This window comes from Motacilla alba, chromosome 19, assembly GCF_015832195.1.
Source record: "Motacilla alba alba isolate MOTALB_02 chromosome 19, Motacilla_alba_V1.0_pri, whole genome shotgun sequence".
Lineage (NCBI taxonomy): Eukaryota > Metazoa > Chordata > Aves > Passeriformes > Motacillidae > Motacilla > Motacilla alba.
This window is the reverse complement of record NC_052034.1, coordinates 10,630,187-10,648,689: the sequence shown is the minus strand read 5'-3', so window position 1 is coordinate 10,648,689 and position 18,503 is coordinate 10,630,187. Positions and strand designations below refer to the sequence as shown.

The following is an 18,503-nucleotide window of genomic DNA, read 5'->3' as shown; positions in this document are numbered from 1 at the left end:
AGGTCCTACTCTATACTTTGTGCTCGGTTGCAACACCACTGTAACTTTAGTAAGGAATAAATATTGACTTTCCTGGACATTGCCTCACAACAGAAGAGGACCTTGAGTGCATTTGTCTCAGATATTTTTTTTAGCCTGGTAATATAATTTTATAGCAGAGATTTCATTCTGAGGAGTTCAAAAGGCATGGAAAAGCAGGCTTTATTCATGTCACAAATTGTCCATGTTCACTTTCAGACAGGTGACCATGTTCTAAAGCTGGCTCAACTGTCCTTCTCTTCTTAAACTACACAAAATTTATTACTTTCATTTAAATTTCCAGACTACAAATGTAATTAAGATTTCAACATACCCCATTTGGAAAGTCCTGGAAAAGTCCAGGAGAAAATTAAGATTTAATATTAATGCAGGCTATTTTCTAATTTTTTTTTATTCTTAAGAATAAAGCACACAACTGCCAAGCAGATGAGCCACAGAATGGAGAGAATGCACACCAGGTCTCAGGAAACTGAGCTCCAAACTCAGTGAGCGCAGGAGATGGGTCTGTCCAGTGAATGGTTCAGCTCTGGCTGTGCAGCACGTGCACCTCCTGCCCAGGTGTGGAGATAGATACCTGTGGCCTTAATAGATTACCCTTAATAAACGTCAGAGAACAGCATTAATTCATCTATAAAAATACCTGGTGGTGACACCACTGGAGCTCCTGTGTAAGTAACATTCATCCTTTACGTACAAGCAACAACAAGCAGGGCCAGGGATTCTGGTGGGCACAGCCAGGATGGGATTCAGGGCTGAAACAGAACCCCGACCTCAGCAGAGTGTGTGGAAAACCTCATGAATTTCAGAGAAAAAAAATACTAATCTTGTCTTCCGTCAGATGTTTCACATCCCGACATGTGACCTGACACACTCAGCTTTATAACATCAATTAAGATACGAAATAATCTCTACGGAATCAGCCGACCACATCCACAGTCAGCAGTAATCAGGCGCAGCCACAGCTCGGCCCCGAAGGAAGGCTCAGCCCTTTGCACGATACCGTCCTCTCGGTATCCCTGTGACCAAACCCGCGGGGACAGCGCAGGAGCGCGCCACAAATCCACGCCGGGACACGGAACCCAAGGCACCGCTCGGGGAGCCGAGGCAGCCAAGAGGGTAAGGGCTGGGGCGGGTGGCGAGGCCGCCCGAACGCGACCAGGCACCGCTGCTTTTACCTGGAGCAGTTTCCCTTCGGCCGGAGTCACCTCGGCGACGTTGGCGAACTCCCCTTCCAGGACGATGGGCTCCACTTTGAGCGGGATGACCCTGATGATGGCTTTCTGAGCCGCCGCCCGCTCCGACTCCACGGCCGCCGCCAGCGCCAGCCCGGTGTGGCCAAGTCCTGCCTGCAGGGTCGCCATGAGCAGCCAAGGCCAGAGGACAGCCAGCTGCACCTGGGGGCCAGCACTCATGCTACCAGCAGCGGGCTCCGGCCGCTCATACCGCTCGGGAACGCGTCCTCACCGCGGCGGGCCCGGCCGGCGGCACCGCTCACGGGCTCCGAGCCGGCTGCGGACGGACCCAGGGGCGGCAGAGCGGGGCTCGGTCACCGCCAGCGCGGCTCCGCGGCGACGCCGGCTCTCGCCATCGCCGCTCCTCTTGCCCCGTGCCACGTGCTCAGAGGCCGCCGGGAGCTCAGAGGCATATTTTAAACAAACAACAACAAAAAAATATTCCTAAATTGTGAGTCTTTCCTCCGACAGATAAATCCAGAAGGATCAGCGAAACAGGTTGCAAGCAAGAAGTCAGTTTGGGTGCACAGGGAGCATTAGGAACTCCTCGGTCCCACCGAGATGAGGCACGGGGAGGTCTCCCCGTGGATGTGGAGGCCTCCTGTCTCCTGGCCAAGAGTTATGAAGACCCACAGGTTCAAAACATCCATCCCAAATACCCTCGCGAGACACCCCACCTTCTTGCTAGCATTTCTCACAGCATAAGCACAACCTCGAATGTTATCTGCACCGATTGGTATCCTTCCCAGAAATTAGGCAGGCGGTTTTCCTTGAATTTATGGTGACAAGAAGGCTTACTCCAGTACTGTTCCCTTCCAAATGAAGATGATCCCTTCCATGTTCCTCATGCCAGAAGTGCTTCATTCGTTTTGAGATCAGCTTTACTTTTCTCTTAGAAATCCATGCTCACAGTCTGACTCCGGGTAGAGTTCTCAGAAATAATTAATAGAACACAGAGCTCCTCTTCATGGCTGGAAGTTCCCAGGAAATAAAAAGGCCCCCAAACACTGCCAAAGTTTAGACACGAAGCCCAACAGGTATCAGGCAGAAAGTTACGGCGTATCTGGTTTCTCTCGCACTATTTCTGTGCGCGCCCCAGTTCCGGTATGACCACTTCCAAGCACACGTTAAGAAGATCCTGACTCAAGGCCCCACAAAATAAAATAGAAAGCTCCACGGTCTGCCCAAAGGTCACGTAAAACGCATCGACGAGTCTTCATAACTGGGAGAACTAAGACATAAAGTGTTTTCGATTAAACTGAAGTTACAGTGATCGCATGGCTCTGGAGAGAAAAGGGGGTATACAAGAAAAAAAAACTTTGCAAACCTGTTAGGCAGTGAGCCTGCTGGAGTCCGCAGGGGCCGGGTCGAGAGGGAATCCTGCTGTAAATCCCAGGCAAAAGTTATTTCCAGTAGCTTAACAAAACCGTGTGGCTCTGATGATGTTTGGGTTCGGTCTTAAAAAAAAAAATAGAATTGGAATTTCTAACCAAAAAAAGTAATAAAAAAAAAGGAAAACTCTCTCTCGCACACACGCAGCAGGCAGGTAGGTGTAAGGGGAGCTCCACAGCCCGAAAAAGGATCCAGGGAGATCAAAGCGAGAAAATTACAGCAGACAGAGAGCTCCCGAGGCAGGCATGGCTGAAAGTGAAGTGTCCGCATGTAATCGCCCGACCTGCGCCAGCACCCCCGCGCGCTCCGGGAAGGCTTCCAAAGCGCGGCGTCCCCGCAGCGGAGGCGGGCACCGGCACCGGCCGTGCCGGCAGCGAGCGCGGACGGCGAGCAGAGCTGGGACATGGGCAGCGACCCGGCAGCGGAGCCGCTGCCGGGAGCGCGGGCGGCGGGGCGGGGGCCGGAGCGCGGCTCCGGCGGCAGCGGCGGAAGGTCCCGGCGGGCGGGCGGGGAAGCCCCGGGCCGGCCAGGCGCTCGTACCTGCGGACAGGGGCGGGTGGAGCAGCCGAGCCGCCGCCCCCGGCCGGGCCGCGGGCTCCCCCTCCCGCCCCGCCGCCCGCCTGCAGCGCCCGGGCCCGCGGGGGCGGGGGACACCCGGCCGGGCTCGGCCCGCTGCGGCTCCGGGCCGGCCGCGCTGCCCCGCGGGGCGCTGCCCATCGCCCCCGCGCTCCGGCTCGAGCTCGGGGAGGTTGCAGGTCGGACTGATGTCAGAGGTCTGGAATTCCGCCGCTCGGGCTCCGCGGGGAGGTGGAGGATGCTGCGGGCCGGAGCCGCGGGCTCGAGCCGGAGCGGGGATGCGGGAGGGCACTGGGGAACCCACCGGGAGCACCGCCGGCCGGGACCCGCAGCGGGCCGGGAGTCGCTCCCGCTGCTCCTGAAAAAGGGGCCCCAGGAAAGCTAACTGGTCAGCAAGCGGGGCTGTGACACCCCCGGCGTCGCTCACGGAAATGAATAAATGATGCCAACGAGGAGTCCGTCCCCTCTTTTGTAAACTTAACGCTGTGCTGAGGGTTATTTGTCGTGACAGCCACAACTACTGAAACACGAAGCATGTTTTCAACTACAACACTGGACCATCTGCAATTTAAAACACAGAGAAAATGCAACTCAACACCCATTTCTATTAAAAAACTTACTGCAGATTCAGTATAAAATGTCACGTTATCTATTTAAATATCTATATACTTATCTAAATATCAATATACCTATGACATATCAATATACCTACAACTATGTTCATATAACTATATATGTAAATCTAACCATACACACATATAACTGTACACATATATCAATATAATTATTTATAAAAATATAACTATCCTATAACTATAGACATATATACAATTATAGCTACATACACATATATAAATATAGCTGTGCACACATATAAATATAACTATATACATAGGGAGCCCAGCTGGCAGCTGCTGCACATTTTCACATGCTCTCTCTTGTTCCTTCCTTTCCAAAGCACCCCCACTTGAAAGGCACATCTGCCAGCAGATGGAGATCTAGGAAGAAGCGGGAATGCTGAGTAAATCTGGGGGGCCTTGTGTGTGTGCTCTGGCACACACACGGTGGGTGTGCTTCTATCAGGGACTAAAAAATACAGTTCCAACTTGGGAATTTGAGGCCTGCAATTCAAAGTACAGAAATCCTTCTAGTTCTTCAAGCTTTAAATATAAAACAACAACAAAACAAATTATCAGCAAAGTCCTCCCATGCTCCAAGATCTTTGCCTTCCCTTCCATGGATACCAAGTGACCACCATTAATTAATCTAAAGGCTGGCAGGACCTGCAGGAATGTCCCACGTGTGACACACACACCTTCCCCGATCCATGAAGGGTTCGACTGCTTCAGCATTGTCAAGGCTGGTGCCAAGATCTGACAGAAAACTCGAGGTGTGACAGAGAGCACAAACAAGCGGCTCCTTTTTTTTTTGTAAATTACCCAAATTCAGGGCAATATGAGGAAATTTCCAATGTCTGGTCAAGAAAGTGAACACGCACCCTTAAGTCCCCACTGCAGCCCTGGGAATGGCACTCAGGAGAGCTTTAATCTCTCAGCTGAGACATTCACATCTGAGGCAAAGAACTGCAGCCCTTGTTCTTTCTCTGTACTGACAAAGACACTTAATTCTTCCTTAAATGTTCCAAACTGATGGGTGTTATGAGCTGAATTATTAACTAGCACCATTATCTGGAATCTACAAACTCGCCTTTGAAGTGAGCAACAGCTCTTCCAACTCCACCACCAGCTCCTGGATGCACAGCTGGGAGGGAAAGAGCTTCCTACAAGGCTGAAGGTGGCACCAACTTTGGCTCTAAAATGTATCCAGAGGGCTCCTGATGTCTCACTAATCTGTGGACATTAAGGTTTCTCTTTTCATTACAAGATTAGAGGATTGTTTGCCCTCAGATATTCTGCTGCTGGTTTTTCTCATGTACTTCAGCATAGATATCAGCAGGCTGGTACAGCATTTATTTTGTGATTTGAGATGAAGTATTTGGACTTTTACATCAACTTCATCAGTTTGGTGGGTTTTTCCCCAGTTACTTCCACAGTCATCTCATTACTCAGTGTTTCCTTTAGACCACTGTCCCCTTCAGCAAACACATCTGTGGACATCAGCTCCAAATTGTGACATCCAAGTTTCTGACAACTCCCAGAACTTCCGGTTTTAATTACTAATTTAATTAATACTTTTTCCATGGAAGAGGAATTAGTGTAAGCATCTCTGCAGAAGTGTGTTGGTAAGAACACTAAGAGGCTGTACAAGTGCAATATTTTAACTGTAATATTTGAGGATTCATACTGCCACCAATAACTAAACTATTCCTATCTCCCCTTTCTTTAATAGTCTCAAAGTAGTTTTCTTGGCAATCTCTTAAAAAAAGTCAAATCTCTTTTTTACCAAGGGAGAGGAAATTGTTTCTGTTAGGTTTTCCAGCTGAATCAGTCTCTTCTAGAGATTCAGTCAGATGCTGAGTATCTGAATATTCCCAGATCACACTGATGTTCTCCTTTAAAAATAAAAAAAACAAAAAAAGGAAGGAGGGAAGGAGGGAAGTGGTGGATGTGGTGGAAGGAAGTGGCAGGAGTGGTGGAAGTGGCGGAAGGAAGTGGCGGAAGGAAGGAAGTGGCAGGAGTGGTGGAAGTGGCGGAAGGAAGGAAGTGGCGGAAGGAAGTGGCGGAAGGAAGGAAGTGGCGGAAGTGGCGGAAGTGGCGGAAGTGGCGGAAGGAAGGAAGGAAGGAAGGAAGGAAGGAAGGAAGGGAGGAAGGGAGGAAGGGAGGAAGGGAGGAAGGGAGGAAGGAAAGGAGGCCAAACATCTCTAAATATTTCCTTGTAATCACTTCAGCATAAAATAATAACTATCCTTCTCCACCCCAAAAGGGCATCTAAGCTGAGGTGAACACTACCTGGATATGTTACAAATACATTAGTAACTCAGGATTGAGGGTACCAGATTGAAACTCAAGCTCTTACAAAATTAAGCAAAACACAAAGTCAAAAAAGTAGAATTCACAAAGTTACAGTACATGTCCTCACAGTCTGAACTGTGTCCTCAGCCATCAAACTGGCCAGAAGAAATAAGCCCGAATCCCAGAGTGGGTCAGGCTGAAAGGGACAATAGAGGGTCACTGGTGCCACCTCCCTGCTCAGGCAGGGCCATCCCAGAGCACAGGACACAGGATTGCGTTCAGAGGGCTCTGGAGTATCCCCTGTCCTTGTGTGCAGGGAGGGGCAGAGCAGGGCCCAGGCTCTGCTCCAGGCCCAGCAGTGGCAGCAGAGCCACGGGCAGGGCCTGAGCCCAGCGAGTGCCCCTGCACAGGAGGCAGAACTTCTGCCCTGGGCAGTGCCCAGCCCTGAACAGGCTGCCCAGGGAGGGGCTGGAGTCTCTCTCAGCGGGGATCCTGCAGAGCCCTCTGCACACAATCCTGTGCCCTGGGCTCTGGGATGGCCCTGCCTGAGCAGGGAGGTGACACCGGATGTGTCCCACTCATAAGTCCCACCAGATGAAACCAGTGTCCCAAGTTCCTTCCAACTTTACTAATTCTGTGATTCTGTGAGTCTGTTAGGGTTAAATATATATATATTGACAATATATGTATCATATTAATAGAATTACATTTGCATTATTTTACAGTGTTATGTAACAATATTCCTAAAGACCTGTGTAAATATAGTAACTGAATACTCCAGTTTGAGAAGAGTAAGATAAAGGGTATTTTTGAAAAAAGAGAGAATCTGTCAAACAAAAGGGCTGATAGTCCCTGAATTGGCCTTCAACACAGATTTAGCTCCAGTCATTGAGCCAGTCACTGGACATGAGTCCAGGACCACTATCAGCCTTCTCACCAGTTACCCAAGACATGGGGCCCCAAAACAAACCATCTCCCCCTAAAACAGGGGGTTCACACACCTGGTCCTTCAGTTTCCAGCAAGGAAATTTGGGCCCCAAACTCCAAACACGTTCAGCAACAGAGAAAATGCCCAGTATCTGAAGGAGCCAACAGGAAAGATGGAGCGAGAGTATTGATGAGGGATGGAGGGACAGGATGAGGGGGAATGGCTTCCCACTGCCAAAGGGCAGGGTTAGATGGGATATTAGGAACGAATCCTTGGCTGTGAAGGTGGGCAGGCCCTGGCACAGGCTGCCCAGAGAAGCTGTGGCTGCCCTTGGATCCCTGGCAGTGTCCAAGGCCAGGTTGGACGGGGCTTGGAGCAGCCTGGAACAGTGGGAGGTGTCCCTGCCCATGGCAGGGGTGGCACTGGATGGGCTTTAAGGTCTCTTCCAACCCAAACCATTCTTTAATTCTGTGATGTAGTTCTGTAGCTGCAGCTCAGGAGCCATCCGAGCTGGCAGTGTTTGGGGCTGGCCAGCACTGCATACGGGGAAGGGATGCTGAGGGAGATCCCACCAGCTCCAGCACCAGCACAGGGACAAGCACTGTCCTGGAGCCTGCATTTGGGCCATGTCAGGGACACCCAGCACTGCCCCACTACACAGGGCGCACCAAACCTTGTGTACAGGAACAGCAGGCACAGGTGCACAAAATGCAATTGCAACTTGTCAGGTACCACCAAATATAAGCCTGTGAGGATGTTTTATAGCAATCAAATGTTATTAAATTATAATTTTCACAGAAAACAGATAGTTACTATCTGTTTATCAGAAAAAAATCTGACCATTTGTATAAATTTTCAAAGAAAATTTTTTCCTTCAGTGGCAAATATCAAAATACTCTTCTAAATATGATTAATACAACTTTTAAAAGCTTCCACTTCATCACCATGAATTCACCTGCACTCAGTAACCTGCCGAAAACATTTTCTTCCTCTTCAAGGGTTTGTCCAGGTCTACAGGGGGATGACACCCAAGGGTGCTTTTGCCATTACAGAGTAGGTCTAAAACCTGCTGACATGTTCTCCTGTGATCACAAGCTGACAGGGCACAGTCACCTCCAATGGCCTTCTCCTTTAGTAGAATTCATATATATCAAACAACCTTCAAAGCACAAAGAAGACAAGGAGAAGTTTCAGAACCAGCAAGTCCTACCCAAGGGAAACAATGAATCCCATTTTTACAAACAGTGTCTCTCCTGCTCCTTCTTCTGAAGATAAATCAGACTTAAAGGACACTGGAAAGGTAATTTCTTTTGACAAGATGACAAAAGTAATTTCTTTTGACAAAGTCATATAAATATGATGATGAGAAACTCAGGTATACTTAAAATACAGGTTTATTTTGGAAGACATTTAGGCATGAAGGATTAGTCCTTAGTGCCTGATTGTCCTCAGACTTTCTGGCTGAGGTAATGGTTAATAAAAAGCTAATTCCATAGATGACTTAATGAAAACAGGAAGCCACAGAATCACCTACGAGGGGAGTTGAGTCCTGTTGTGACCCATGCAGATGTGCCAGCCTACAGACAGCCATCACCTGTGGAGGGGGGGAAAGGGAGTGGAAGAGAAAAGCTGGAATTGGAGAAGTTTAGAGGTGAAGTTAAACAAAGTCCTTCCATTAAAGGCAAGCCACATTTATATTTTTGTGGTCTGGGCTTAAATGTAGTTCCTTGCATTTAATTTTTTTCCAGCTGTATTTTTTAAACCACAAACAAGGTGTTTCTCTTTTGCTCCATTGGTTGATTATTGTCTGAAGCAGCCAGGATTTTAGGTAAGATCTTGGTTACCAATTCAACTGTCCAGGGATGGATGAGCTCATCCTGCCAAAACCAAACCCATCTGCACTGCAACTTCTTTTGCCTCTTCTCAGGGACTTCAGCTCGCACCTGCGGTAAGACAGGCCATCTTCTGGGATGCAGTACAGGATCTCACGTGCATTTCAAACTGGAAAAAGTGCTCAAAGTGCAATTTAAATTCTTTCAGTTTCTCTAGCTAGGACAGACAAGAATGGGATAGGGGCAGCAGTAAAACAATGAAACGGGACAAAAGATGGAGAAGTCAGGACTCAAAAGTCAGGACTCAAAAGACTGATGGTTTGCTAGTCACTTGAGCTGAAGAGTAAAAATGATCAAATTTAGCCAAAGTGGTGAAAGGGAAGATGGGAGTTTCATTGACAACCAGCCCTTTTCAAGGACTGCCATGACTAAACCAAAAGCTATCCCAAACATCCATTCTGATATAAGTTTTGTGATTGTGACTCCCACCACTTGGATCCTTAAGTCCTGGATGAAAAAGAAGCTCATGATGAAACTGAGAGGACAAAGGTGGACTGGGTGAAAAATAAATATTGGAATATCAATGGCTTGACTGGCTGCTGGCTATTCCTATCCTCACACCAACACATTATCCTAGCCATAGCCTGGCCAAGTTGGATATGGTTGGATAAACTTGGATAAGCTTATATTTTAAAAAGAAATCATGAATAAAAGACAAAGGTTGATATTTGCAAGGCAGGAAACTGGATGATCAAGCTTAGGTAGGTCAAGCCTTTTTCAACACACATAAGCATAACTTGCTTTGCTTGTCCTTTGTGAGGGGAAAAAAAAGGATAAGCATTATGCTGTAGTAGAAAAGGAAGCCCTTGCATTTTTACTTGAGATCTTTTGATATCTGATAAGCCAGGCCTTCCAAGTAAGGAGCACTTTCCACTGGAATGATATAAAGCATTTAGAGTAAGTCCTGTAGTTCTCTTTAATAAGGCACCTTGGAGGTGGGGCTGATTTCAAAAGTCACCATAGTTTTTCTCATTCATCAAGTGAAACTCAGGGCTGCAAAAAGCTGTCTGGGAAAAAAAGTGGAGCTATTTCCCAGTCTTTTCATAATAATAAAGAATCTCTTTTTGTCCAGGCAAGGACATTCTTCAAAGATAAACATAGACTCGTTAACTAACATAAATTCTGGTGAAGTCAGGCAAAAAACTTTTGAAGAACAAACCACTGCACTGATGAGGACACCCACTATGCTGCTGCCCTGGAAGCTCACTTGAATTACAGAACTGCTGTTTCATGTTCAGGGTTTCTTTGAAATAGATATTTGTAATCCACAATGCTTTCCCTTTTCTCAAGCGGATCCATTTTCAAATTTATAGCCTTCATTCCAGAAGTCCAGAAGCCTCCAGTTCTCTCCTACAGTCTCCCCTGCTCTCCCCTGCTCCCTGGGCTCCCCGGGCTCCCCTGGAAGGTGCTGCTGCCGTGGCAGGGGAGCTGCAGAACAGCACATCCACTGAGAGGGCTGGGGGCTGAACAACCCCATGGGGGAGGCTCGAGGATCTGAACACAGCCACCAGACCCCTAGAATCTGTGCTCATTTTACAGAGTGCTATGGCTTACTTTGATTTAACATTTCAAAAGTCACACAGTAAAATAAATTCCAGAAATGTATTCTTACCCAAGTGATTTGAAGACTGATTTCTTTGTCTTCAAAAACATTTACTCTAATATATATTATATATTCTATTTATTATATATATATATATGTAGTATTTATTTTATATATATTCTAATAAATATGTAAAGTATACATTGGAAAATTGATCTACACACACGTAGAAACTCCATAATCACAGTCCACAGTCTTTAGTGTTTTACTATCAGCCTTTTGATTTAACTGCTTGACTTTATCCTCACAGCAAGCCACAGAAAGTGGATTCACACAGGAATGTGAATTTCACAGTGAAATTAAACACTGATTTTATTCTAAAAATCAACTTTGTAGATCAGGCAGTTTTCTGCAGGTATTACTTGGTAATACACAGAGATAATTTAAAAGCAAAGGCATTATTTGCAGGACAGACAGTCTTTATACTCTGCAATTGTTCTGAGCAAGAGAGAAATCCTTGATGAAATCCAATTTAGTCCAATGTTGATAATCAGTAAAGGTAACAGGTATAACTTGAGATGGCAAACAGCTCACATAATTAACTTGCAATGCCTGGCACTTATATGGGATTTTACACGAGATCATTGCTACGGTAACCAAGAAGGTTTTTAATATCTCTGCCTATTGCCCTTTTTAATAGGATGTTGCTGTATTTTTGTGCTGTTTGGAACAACAAACCGGGGAGCTAAACAACACAGAAAGAGCTGGTGGCCTTCATTTCAAAGCAGCAGATGTGGGAATGACTCACATTACCCAAAAGCAAATTCTGAGCAGCTTTATGATGAAATCTGGGCATCTTTGAGAACATTCTGTGACCTGTGAACAGAACACAATTCTGGATACTGCCAAAACCCCTAAATGATATCTGTGAATCTCTCACTGAAAGCTCCCAAGTGTGTTTGCAAACCTGAGAAACCAACAAAAGAAACCTTTGAAGGGCTCCAGTGAAGACAAAGTGAGAGAGCAATAGCAAGGGAGAAATTTCTTGTAGCTTGTTGGAATGATTCCAAGGGAAAACAAGCAGATACTACAGAAAAACCCAATCTTAAAAGAAAAGGAAAGATATGAAGGGAAAAAGTGCTTGTGGAATAGGAGATAAGTGTTAGACATCAAATCCAGATCATATACTATTAAAATCTATCAGAAATAAGTCAAAACCACTGAAGGAAGTGTTTGCTGAGGGCAGAGATATCAAAGGGGAAGGTGGCAATTTCATTTCTAAGACTTCAAGATTGAAGCAAGAGTCAACAAACAGACCCAGGAGACTTCACTCATACGCTCTCATCCTGTCCTGTAAATTCGAGAGAAGTTTCTAAGCTCTTTTGTCTAAGAGCTTGTGGTTGATTCAGTCCTACCCAGGAGAAATTACCAGCTACAGCCCATTCTCTCACCAGCTGTTATGAAATAGCTGACAGGGAACAATGATCTCCTTTGACTACTATGGAAGCAAGGATGAATGGCATTTTATGGAATAAATCAATATTTACTGATCAATTACAAAAAAAAACAACCAAAAAAACCACCAAAAAACCACAGCCCCTTCCTTCTTCCAAACAAAACAGATCATCCTTAAAACAAATTTGGTTTGGGTCAGAAAGGAGATGTACTTGGGCCCACAGAAGCTCTCGATGGACCCTGCATCTCAGCAAGAACATACCAGGGAAGGCACATGGATGGTGGACAGAACCCTGTCCTGAAGAACAGCAAAGTAGGGCAGGACTCTCCATTCCAGAGAAAATGCAACTGAGGGAACTGAGTCAGAAGTGTTTAAAATCATGGGCCGTGAGAGAGACATGGACGGAGACCCAATCACACCAAAGCAAAGTGGAGATGGAATGCAGGAGGCTCAAGAGACAGGCGAAGGTGGCTCTGGGCACAACAGCCCCATGGTGAAGTCCACGTCACAGTCATGCATGTGCCACTTTCTGCATCAATTGGGACAAATAAATTCATGGAAATAAAATACACCAAGGGCTATTAAATACAACTTATGGTTTAATAATTCCCTCAGCCCACATGGAATCACAGAATCATTTGGATTGGGAAAGCCCTCCCAGACCGTGGAGTCAAAGCTGTATCCAATCCCCACCTTCTCCCCAGCCCAGAGTGCTGATTGCCATGTCCAGGCCTTCCTTGGGCACCTCCAGGGATGGGAACTCCAAACCTCCCTGGGCAGCCCCTTCCAGTGCCTGACCACCCTGTCAGTGAGGAAATACACTCTGTTGGAAATATTTTGGGAATGCATCAGTTCCTGCTTGCTGTGCTCCTGCCTCCTCCTTGGGCATTGCTGTCCAAAGAGACAGTGAGCTTTGGGATGGGAGTTTGGTCTGACCAAGGCCAGTGTTCTTATCTTCAAAGCAGAGATCTTTTAATTAGAGAACTATTCAGACATTCACTAAATCCTGCTTTCTCAAAACTGGAAAAAAATGGATTAATTGGATAGAAATAAGCCTGTGAAATCTAGCTGGAGGGGTGATAACACTAACCCCACATTCTTACAGACACCTTCTTCTTGAGACAATATTATTTTGTGTCTGTCAGTGTTCCAGTAAAGAACAAATCAATCATCACTATAGCTGAAGGCACAAAGGCTGCAGCTTTACCAGTGACTGGATCCAGTTCCACTCTCTGGCACAGAAGCTGTTAATACTGGGAAAATCTCTTACTCTTCCATTTCAGAGCTGCCACATCCCAAGAGCCTGGTGGGAATGGCCCCACGCCAAGCACTAAACTAAGCCCAGCACTTTTGAGGAGAGCTCTCACCAGTCCAATGGTCCAGTGATGAGGCTGAGCAAGACCCCCAGGCACTTCTTCTAGTGGGATCTGCACTCAGGAGGAGCGACATCGGCCCTACTGAGGGCTTTTCACAGGTCCCAGGGCTACCTGCAAGCTTAGGAAACTGGAAAGCCCAGAAATCCAGCCCTGGGGTCCCAGCACAGCAAGGACATGGGCCTTCTTTGAGCAAATCCAGATGAGGCACGAAGATGATCAGAGGGATGGAGCAGCTCTGCTGGGAGGAAAGCCTGGGAGAGTTGGGATTGTTCAGCCTGGAGAAGACAAGGCTTTGGGGTGACCTCATTGTGACCTTCCAGTGCCTGAAGGAGCCAACAAAAAAGATGGAGAGAGACTATTTACAAGGGCCTGGAGTCACAGAAGAGGGGGTAATGGCTTCTCACTGCCAGAGGGCAGGGATGGATGAGATTTTGGGAATAAACTCTTGGCTGTGAGGGTGGGCAGGCCCTGGCACAGACTGCTCAGAGAAGCTGTGGCTGCCCTATCCCTGGAGGTGTCCAAGGCCAGGATGGACAGGGCTTGGAGCACTCTGGGGTAGTGGAAAGTGTCTCTGCCCATGACAGGGGTGGAATGGGATGAGCTTTAAGGTACCTCCCAAATCAACCCATTCCATGTTTTTGTGGTTCTATGAAATAAATGCAAATCCAACATGACCAGCATCAGATGTGTTCCAAGCTCGAAGTAGCACATGCTACCTCATTTCTCCAAAGATCTGTTGGAAATTGTAGGAATGTCCAGATCCTTTCCAGGCATTGTGGGTAGGAATAGGCATCAAAAGGGATTATCAGCAGCTCAGCTGGGCCAAAGGACACAAGACTGACACTCTCCAGCATCTCCCATCCCACTTGAGCACATGCTACGCAGGAAATACCAAGGAAGCAACTTAAGACCATCCGTTCACTGGGAACTTATAAAGTCAGGCCCAAAAGTTATGCTTAAGGGGAGTTAGTTACTCATCTGGGGTTAACAGAACTCAAAGCTGTGCAGGAAATTAGGAAATGCAGCTGTTCCTGTTCCTGCCTGATCAATGAACACTCAGAATGGGTCTGGAAACAAAATCTGCAAGCTCTGGTCCTGTACCAGCCAAAGGACTGATGAAAATGAAAATGATCTCTTCACTGAAATGAAGAAAGTCTCTTCAAGAAGGGAAAATGGTAGAGACAGTGTTGTCTGCACTTTGACAGCCAGGTGGGATTAGTACCTTCCTGCCACAGCCCCAGAAGTCTGGCAGCTGTCAACTCCCTGCACACTTGATGAATTAATAGGCTCATCAGAAAGAAATTAATTGTCTTCCAAAGGCATCCATCTAAGAAAGTTGGAATGATTCAAGCTCTGGGAGGTGCCTGTTTCTCTCCACTGACTCTCTGTGCAATTTCTGTGCAAGCCCAGGCACATCCAACTGACTATTACACATTCACATGAATCTTAGGCAAGATGAATCTTACAACGGGTTTTGCAAGTGCATTACTAATGCAGCTATTCTGCTTTTCTCAAGGGAGAATGTGGTGCTCTTCACGCTGTGTTAAAACAGATGTTTTCAGCTGCTTTTTTTTTAAGAATCCCCTTTTGGCCATGTGAATTTTAAGCCCTGCATACAACTATTTATCTTAGTGGGGGTGTATCACTCAGAGCACCACAACTGCTCTGAGGTTACCACTCGCCATAAAGGTGACCATGGGCCAAAGAACCCTCAGCCACTGATGCATTTGAAGGCATGACTGGACTTGCAAGGTCAGGTGGCACCGAAAATTCCCATTTCTCACACAGCCTCCTCGACTGATTTTTCATTTTTCTCTGATAATAAAGCTTCACTGCATTTCTCTAATCCAGCCCTACCTCTAGCAAAGATTTTGCCAATAGTAGAAAGCAAACAGAACTAAATCTTTCAAATAATTATGGTCTAAAAGACCCAGGTGGGCATCTTTTCTTTTACTGCTCTCACAGTGAAAAACCCAGAGAAATCTTGTTGCTGAAGTCAACAAAGAAGTTTGAACACACATAAAAAGAAACCTTTTGACAAAGTTCTACTTTGAATTAATTTACTGAGACTTCAACAGTGACATGAAAAGAGTCAAGAATAAAATTGAAAATATATTCTTTATTCCCCTCACTTAGGAAATACATATTTGAAGTATCACTTTGCAAATAAGCTAATCTTGGTGCTGTGCCCTTAAGATGAAGGGAATATGTTTTTATGTGAACACAAGAATTAATAAGCTTTCAGCATTCTGTATATAACACTGTGGAGAAGGAAGGAGAGCTGAGAGATTAAGGGATACATGAAATCACAGAATAAAAGAATGGTTTGGGTTGGAAGAGACCTTAAAGCCCATCCAGTGCCACCATGGGCAGGGACACCTCCCACTGTTCCAGGCTGCTCCAAGCCCCAGTGTCCAGCCTGGCCTTGGGCACTGCCAGGGATCCAGGGGCAGCCACAGCTGCTCTGGGCATCCTGTGCCAGGCCCTGCCCACCCTCACAGGGAAGAATTTCTTTTTAGTAACTTGATTCAACTTCTCTTCAGAGAATAGAAAGAATAGAAATATTTCATTGAGACTGAAAATTTTAGCAGAACCATTTTGGAAGAAAGGAAGAAGTCATGATTTTTGTACTTTCTGCTCTTCAGTGCATAAAAAAATACAACATAAAGAAGTTAGACAAGAAAAAGAAATATGAGCAGAATGAACTGTTCTACACAGTATTTTTGACTATTCTTTGCCTTTAGAAATGTAACCTGGGAAAACATGAGACCGAGAACTTTTCAACACGTCATCAGTTCTTTATTGTCCTAATTTTGCTTAATTAAAAAAATATTAATGTTAGCCTAACAGGGACTAGTTGTGGACAAATGTTTTTCTCCTTGCCCTTAATCCTCAGCAGGGACTGTCTGGAAATCACCAGGGAATGCTCAAAATCTGGAGGAAGGACAGGAACACCAAACAGAGAATCTTTTGGCTTTAAAGGTTTCTCTTGCATTTAGATTTTCCACTTTCTATCCAATTCTCACTTGAGATATACACATGACAGAGCATTGCAGAAATATATGTAAAAATATCACTTTTAACTCTCTTTTTGACAAGTACAGAAATTCTTTTCATACCTGATGGACCTGAGTCCTGCCCTGAGGACGTGCAGGGCTGGAGAATGGAAGTCGAGGTGGGCTGAGCCCATTGCTGAAGCAGCCAGAGTGGAAACTGCTTTATCTGGAAAAGTTTGGGAATCTTCCTGTCTCTGGGATGAGGTTGTTATGTAAAGGCATGGAAAGAAAGTGATAAAAGTGCCCTGAATCTGCAGTTCTGCGAGGGGTACACGAGACAGTGAAACGAGTGCTGGGGAGAGGACTTTTCCCAGGCAGTGAAAGGCAGCAAGAGGAGCTGAGGCTCCCCCAAACAAAGCTTTGGGGAAGCAGGACCACCTTTGCTGCAGCTGGCCCAGGCCAGGCTGTGTCCCCACCCTGAGCACACGGTGCTGCTGCAGTGGCAGGAGGGCAGTGCCAGCCCACCTCTGTGCGGCGCTCAGTCTCCTCCAACCTCACCAACAAGTCAGCAGTGCTCAGAAATGCGCTGGAAATGCCACGGTGTAGGAAATGCCAGTAAACCAAAGCAGTCAGTCAGAAAGTGATGCGTGTTAAACCTGACAATGTGGTAAAAACCAGTGGAAATCACCAAGCCAGACTTAACCAGAACTCCAGTGCTAACAGTTCCTGGACAACTTGAGGAAGAGCAATGTCCAAATCCTCTGAGTGACCCTGACAGCATTTTATGACAAGGCATTTTCTCAAGAATAAAAATTCAAAGTCCACTTTTTTTCCCAGCCAGATCAACTAGTTCAGTTTAGACAAAAATATCCAAAACTTTGCAATTTTGTAATTCTGTAGATATTATCTTTATTTTTCTCTTACCTTCCTCTCTTGCTGATTATTTAATTAAATTAGCTCATAAGCTGTGACACTTTGATTCCTATTAGAGGCTGCAGTGAATTTGTTCAGACACTGACAGCAAAACCCAGGATCCCTGTGCTTGCTGAGTTCCTACAAACACACCTGCATTTGTGCCTTTTCTGCAGAGATGTCACATGCCAAGTACAAGTTTAGGGATAGTTTACACCAAAATGGTTCATCCAACAGCCAGGCTTTTCTCACTGTGGAGTTTTAAAGGAATTTTTAAAAATAGCCTCACATGTACCTCTTTCTGTCCTCTGATAGGCCAGGTTGCACGGGGCTTGGAGCAACCTGGTCTAGTGGAAGGTGTCCCTGCCCATGGTAGAGGGGTGGAATTGGATGGGCATTAAGGTTCCTTCCATGCCAAACTATTCCATGTTTCTACGATGGGAACTAATTCAAGATGGACAACTTACAGTCATCATTCTGCATGTTCATATTAGATCATTAAAATTCACTAAATAAATACAACTTGGTCCTGAAAATCTATTAAGAGTTAACATTTAGGACTGATTATTTCCTGCTCAGAAAGAGCAGAAAGTAAGCATTTTTATTTCAATCAGTATTTTTAGCATATATTAACAGAGAATGACCAGACATCTGAGAATTCCCTTGTTTATATTTTGCTTTTGGATAGGGAAATTATGATAGTCTAGTCTTAGCATATCAACAAGAAACCACAGGATGCCAAGCTAGGAAGAACAGTTGCTTGACAGGAGTTGTTCCTGGATGTTTAACAGAAAGTTCCATGTTGCAAGACATTTGGAACAGACTGATGCTTTGCAAACAAAAATATCTTTTATCTCTCAAATTACCTCACATTTACAGCAAAGCCATGCCTAAATCATCAGGACAGGGAACTGTCAGCCTGTTGGAACTTGGCTGCACATGAAACCCCATGTTTGATGTGTTCTGTCTTTCTAGAAACTGCAACTCTGAGAATCAAAGCTCCCTAAAGCTGCATCCCATAGAAAGAGAGGCCAAAAAATCAAAAAGCCCTGTTGTAGGGTTTGCTCGACCACTGCCCTGCAGTGCATCAGGCAGAACAGGCTGCACTGAAGAAGTCTCTAATGACTCATCTTCATCTTAACAATGTTAATATCAAATCTTAACTTAAATACTTCCTAACTTGGTATTGAGGTGAGTTTTTTTTGCTTTCTCAAATGCTTAATTCTATTTTCTTGGTATTACAGGTGAA

At 45.8% G+C, this 18,503-nt stretch overlaps 1 protein-coding gene across 2 annotated transcripts in view; it reads right to left on the bottom strand.

Annotated features, from left to right (window-relative positions):
* LOC119709819 (transcription elongation factor SPT4-A) overlaps window positions 1–3,272 on the bottom strand; it is a 63,655-nt gene extending 60,383 nt beyond the window's left edge. Inside the window, exons 1-2 of one of the 2 annotated variants that reach the window (XM_038158057.1) lie at window positions 2,599–3,272; window positions 1,215–2,502 (exon numbers count right to left, since the gene is read on the bottom strand). In XM_038158057.1, coding sequence (XP_038013985.1) covers window positions 1,215–1,451 — 237 coding nt within the window. In that variant the 5' untranslated portion in view covers window positions 1,452–2,502; window positions 2,599–3,272. Of the gene's footprint in view, window positions 1–1,214 lie in introns of both variants that reach the window. The other variant, XM_038158058.1, reaches the window with a different exon arrangement.
* Window positions 3,273–18,503: the final 15,231 nt, after the last annotated feature.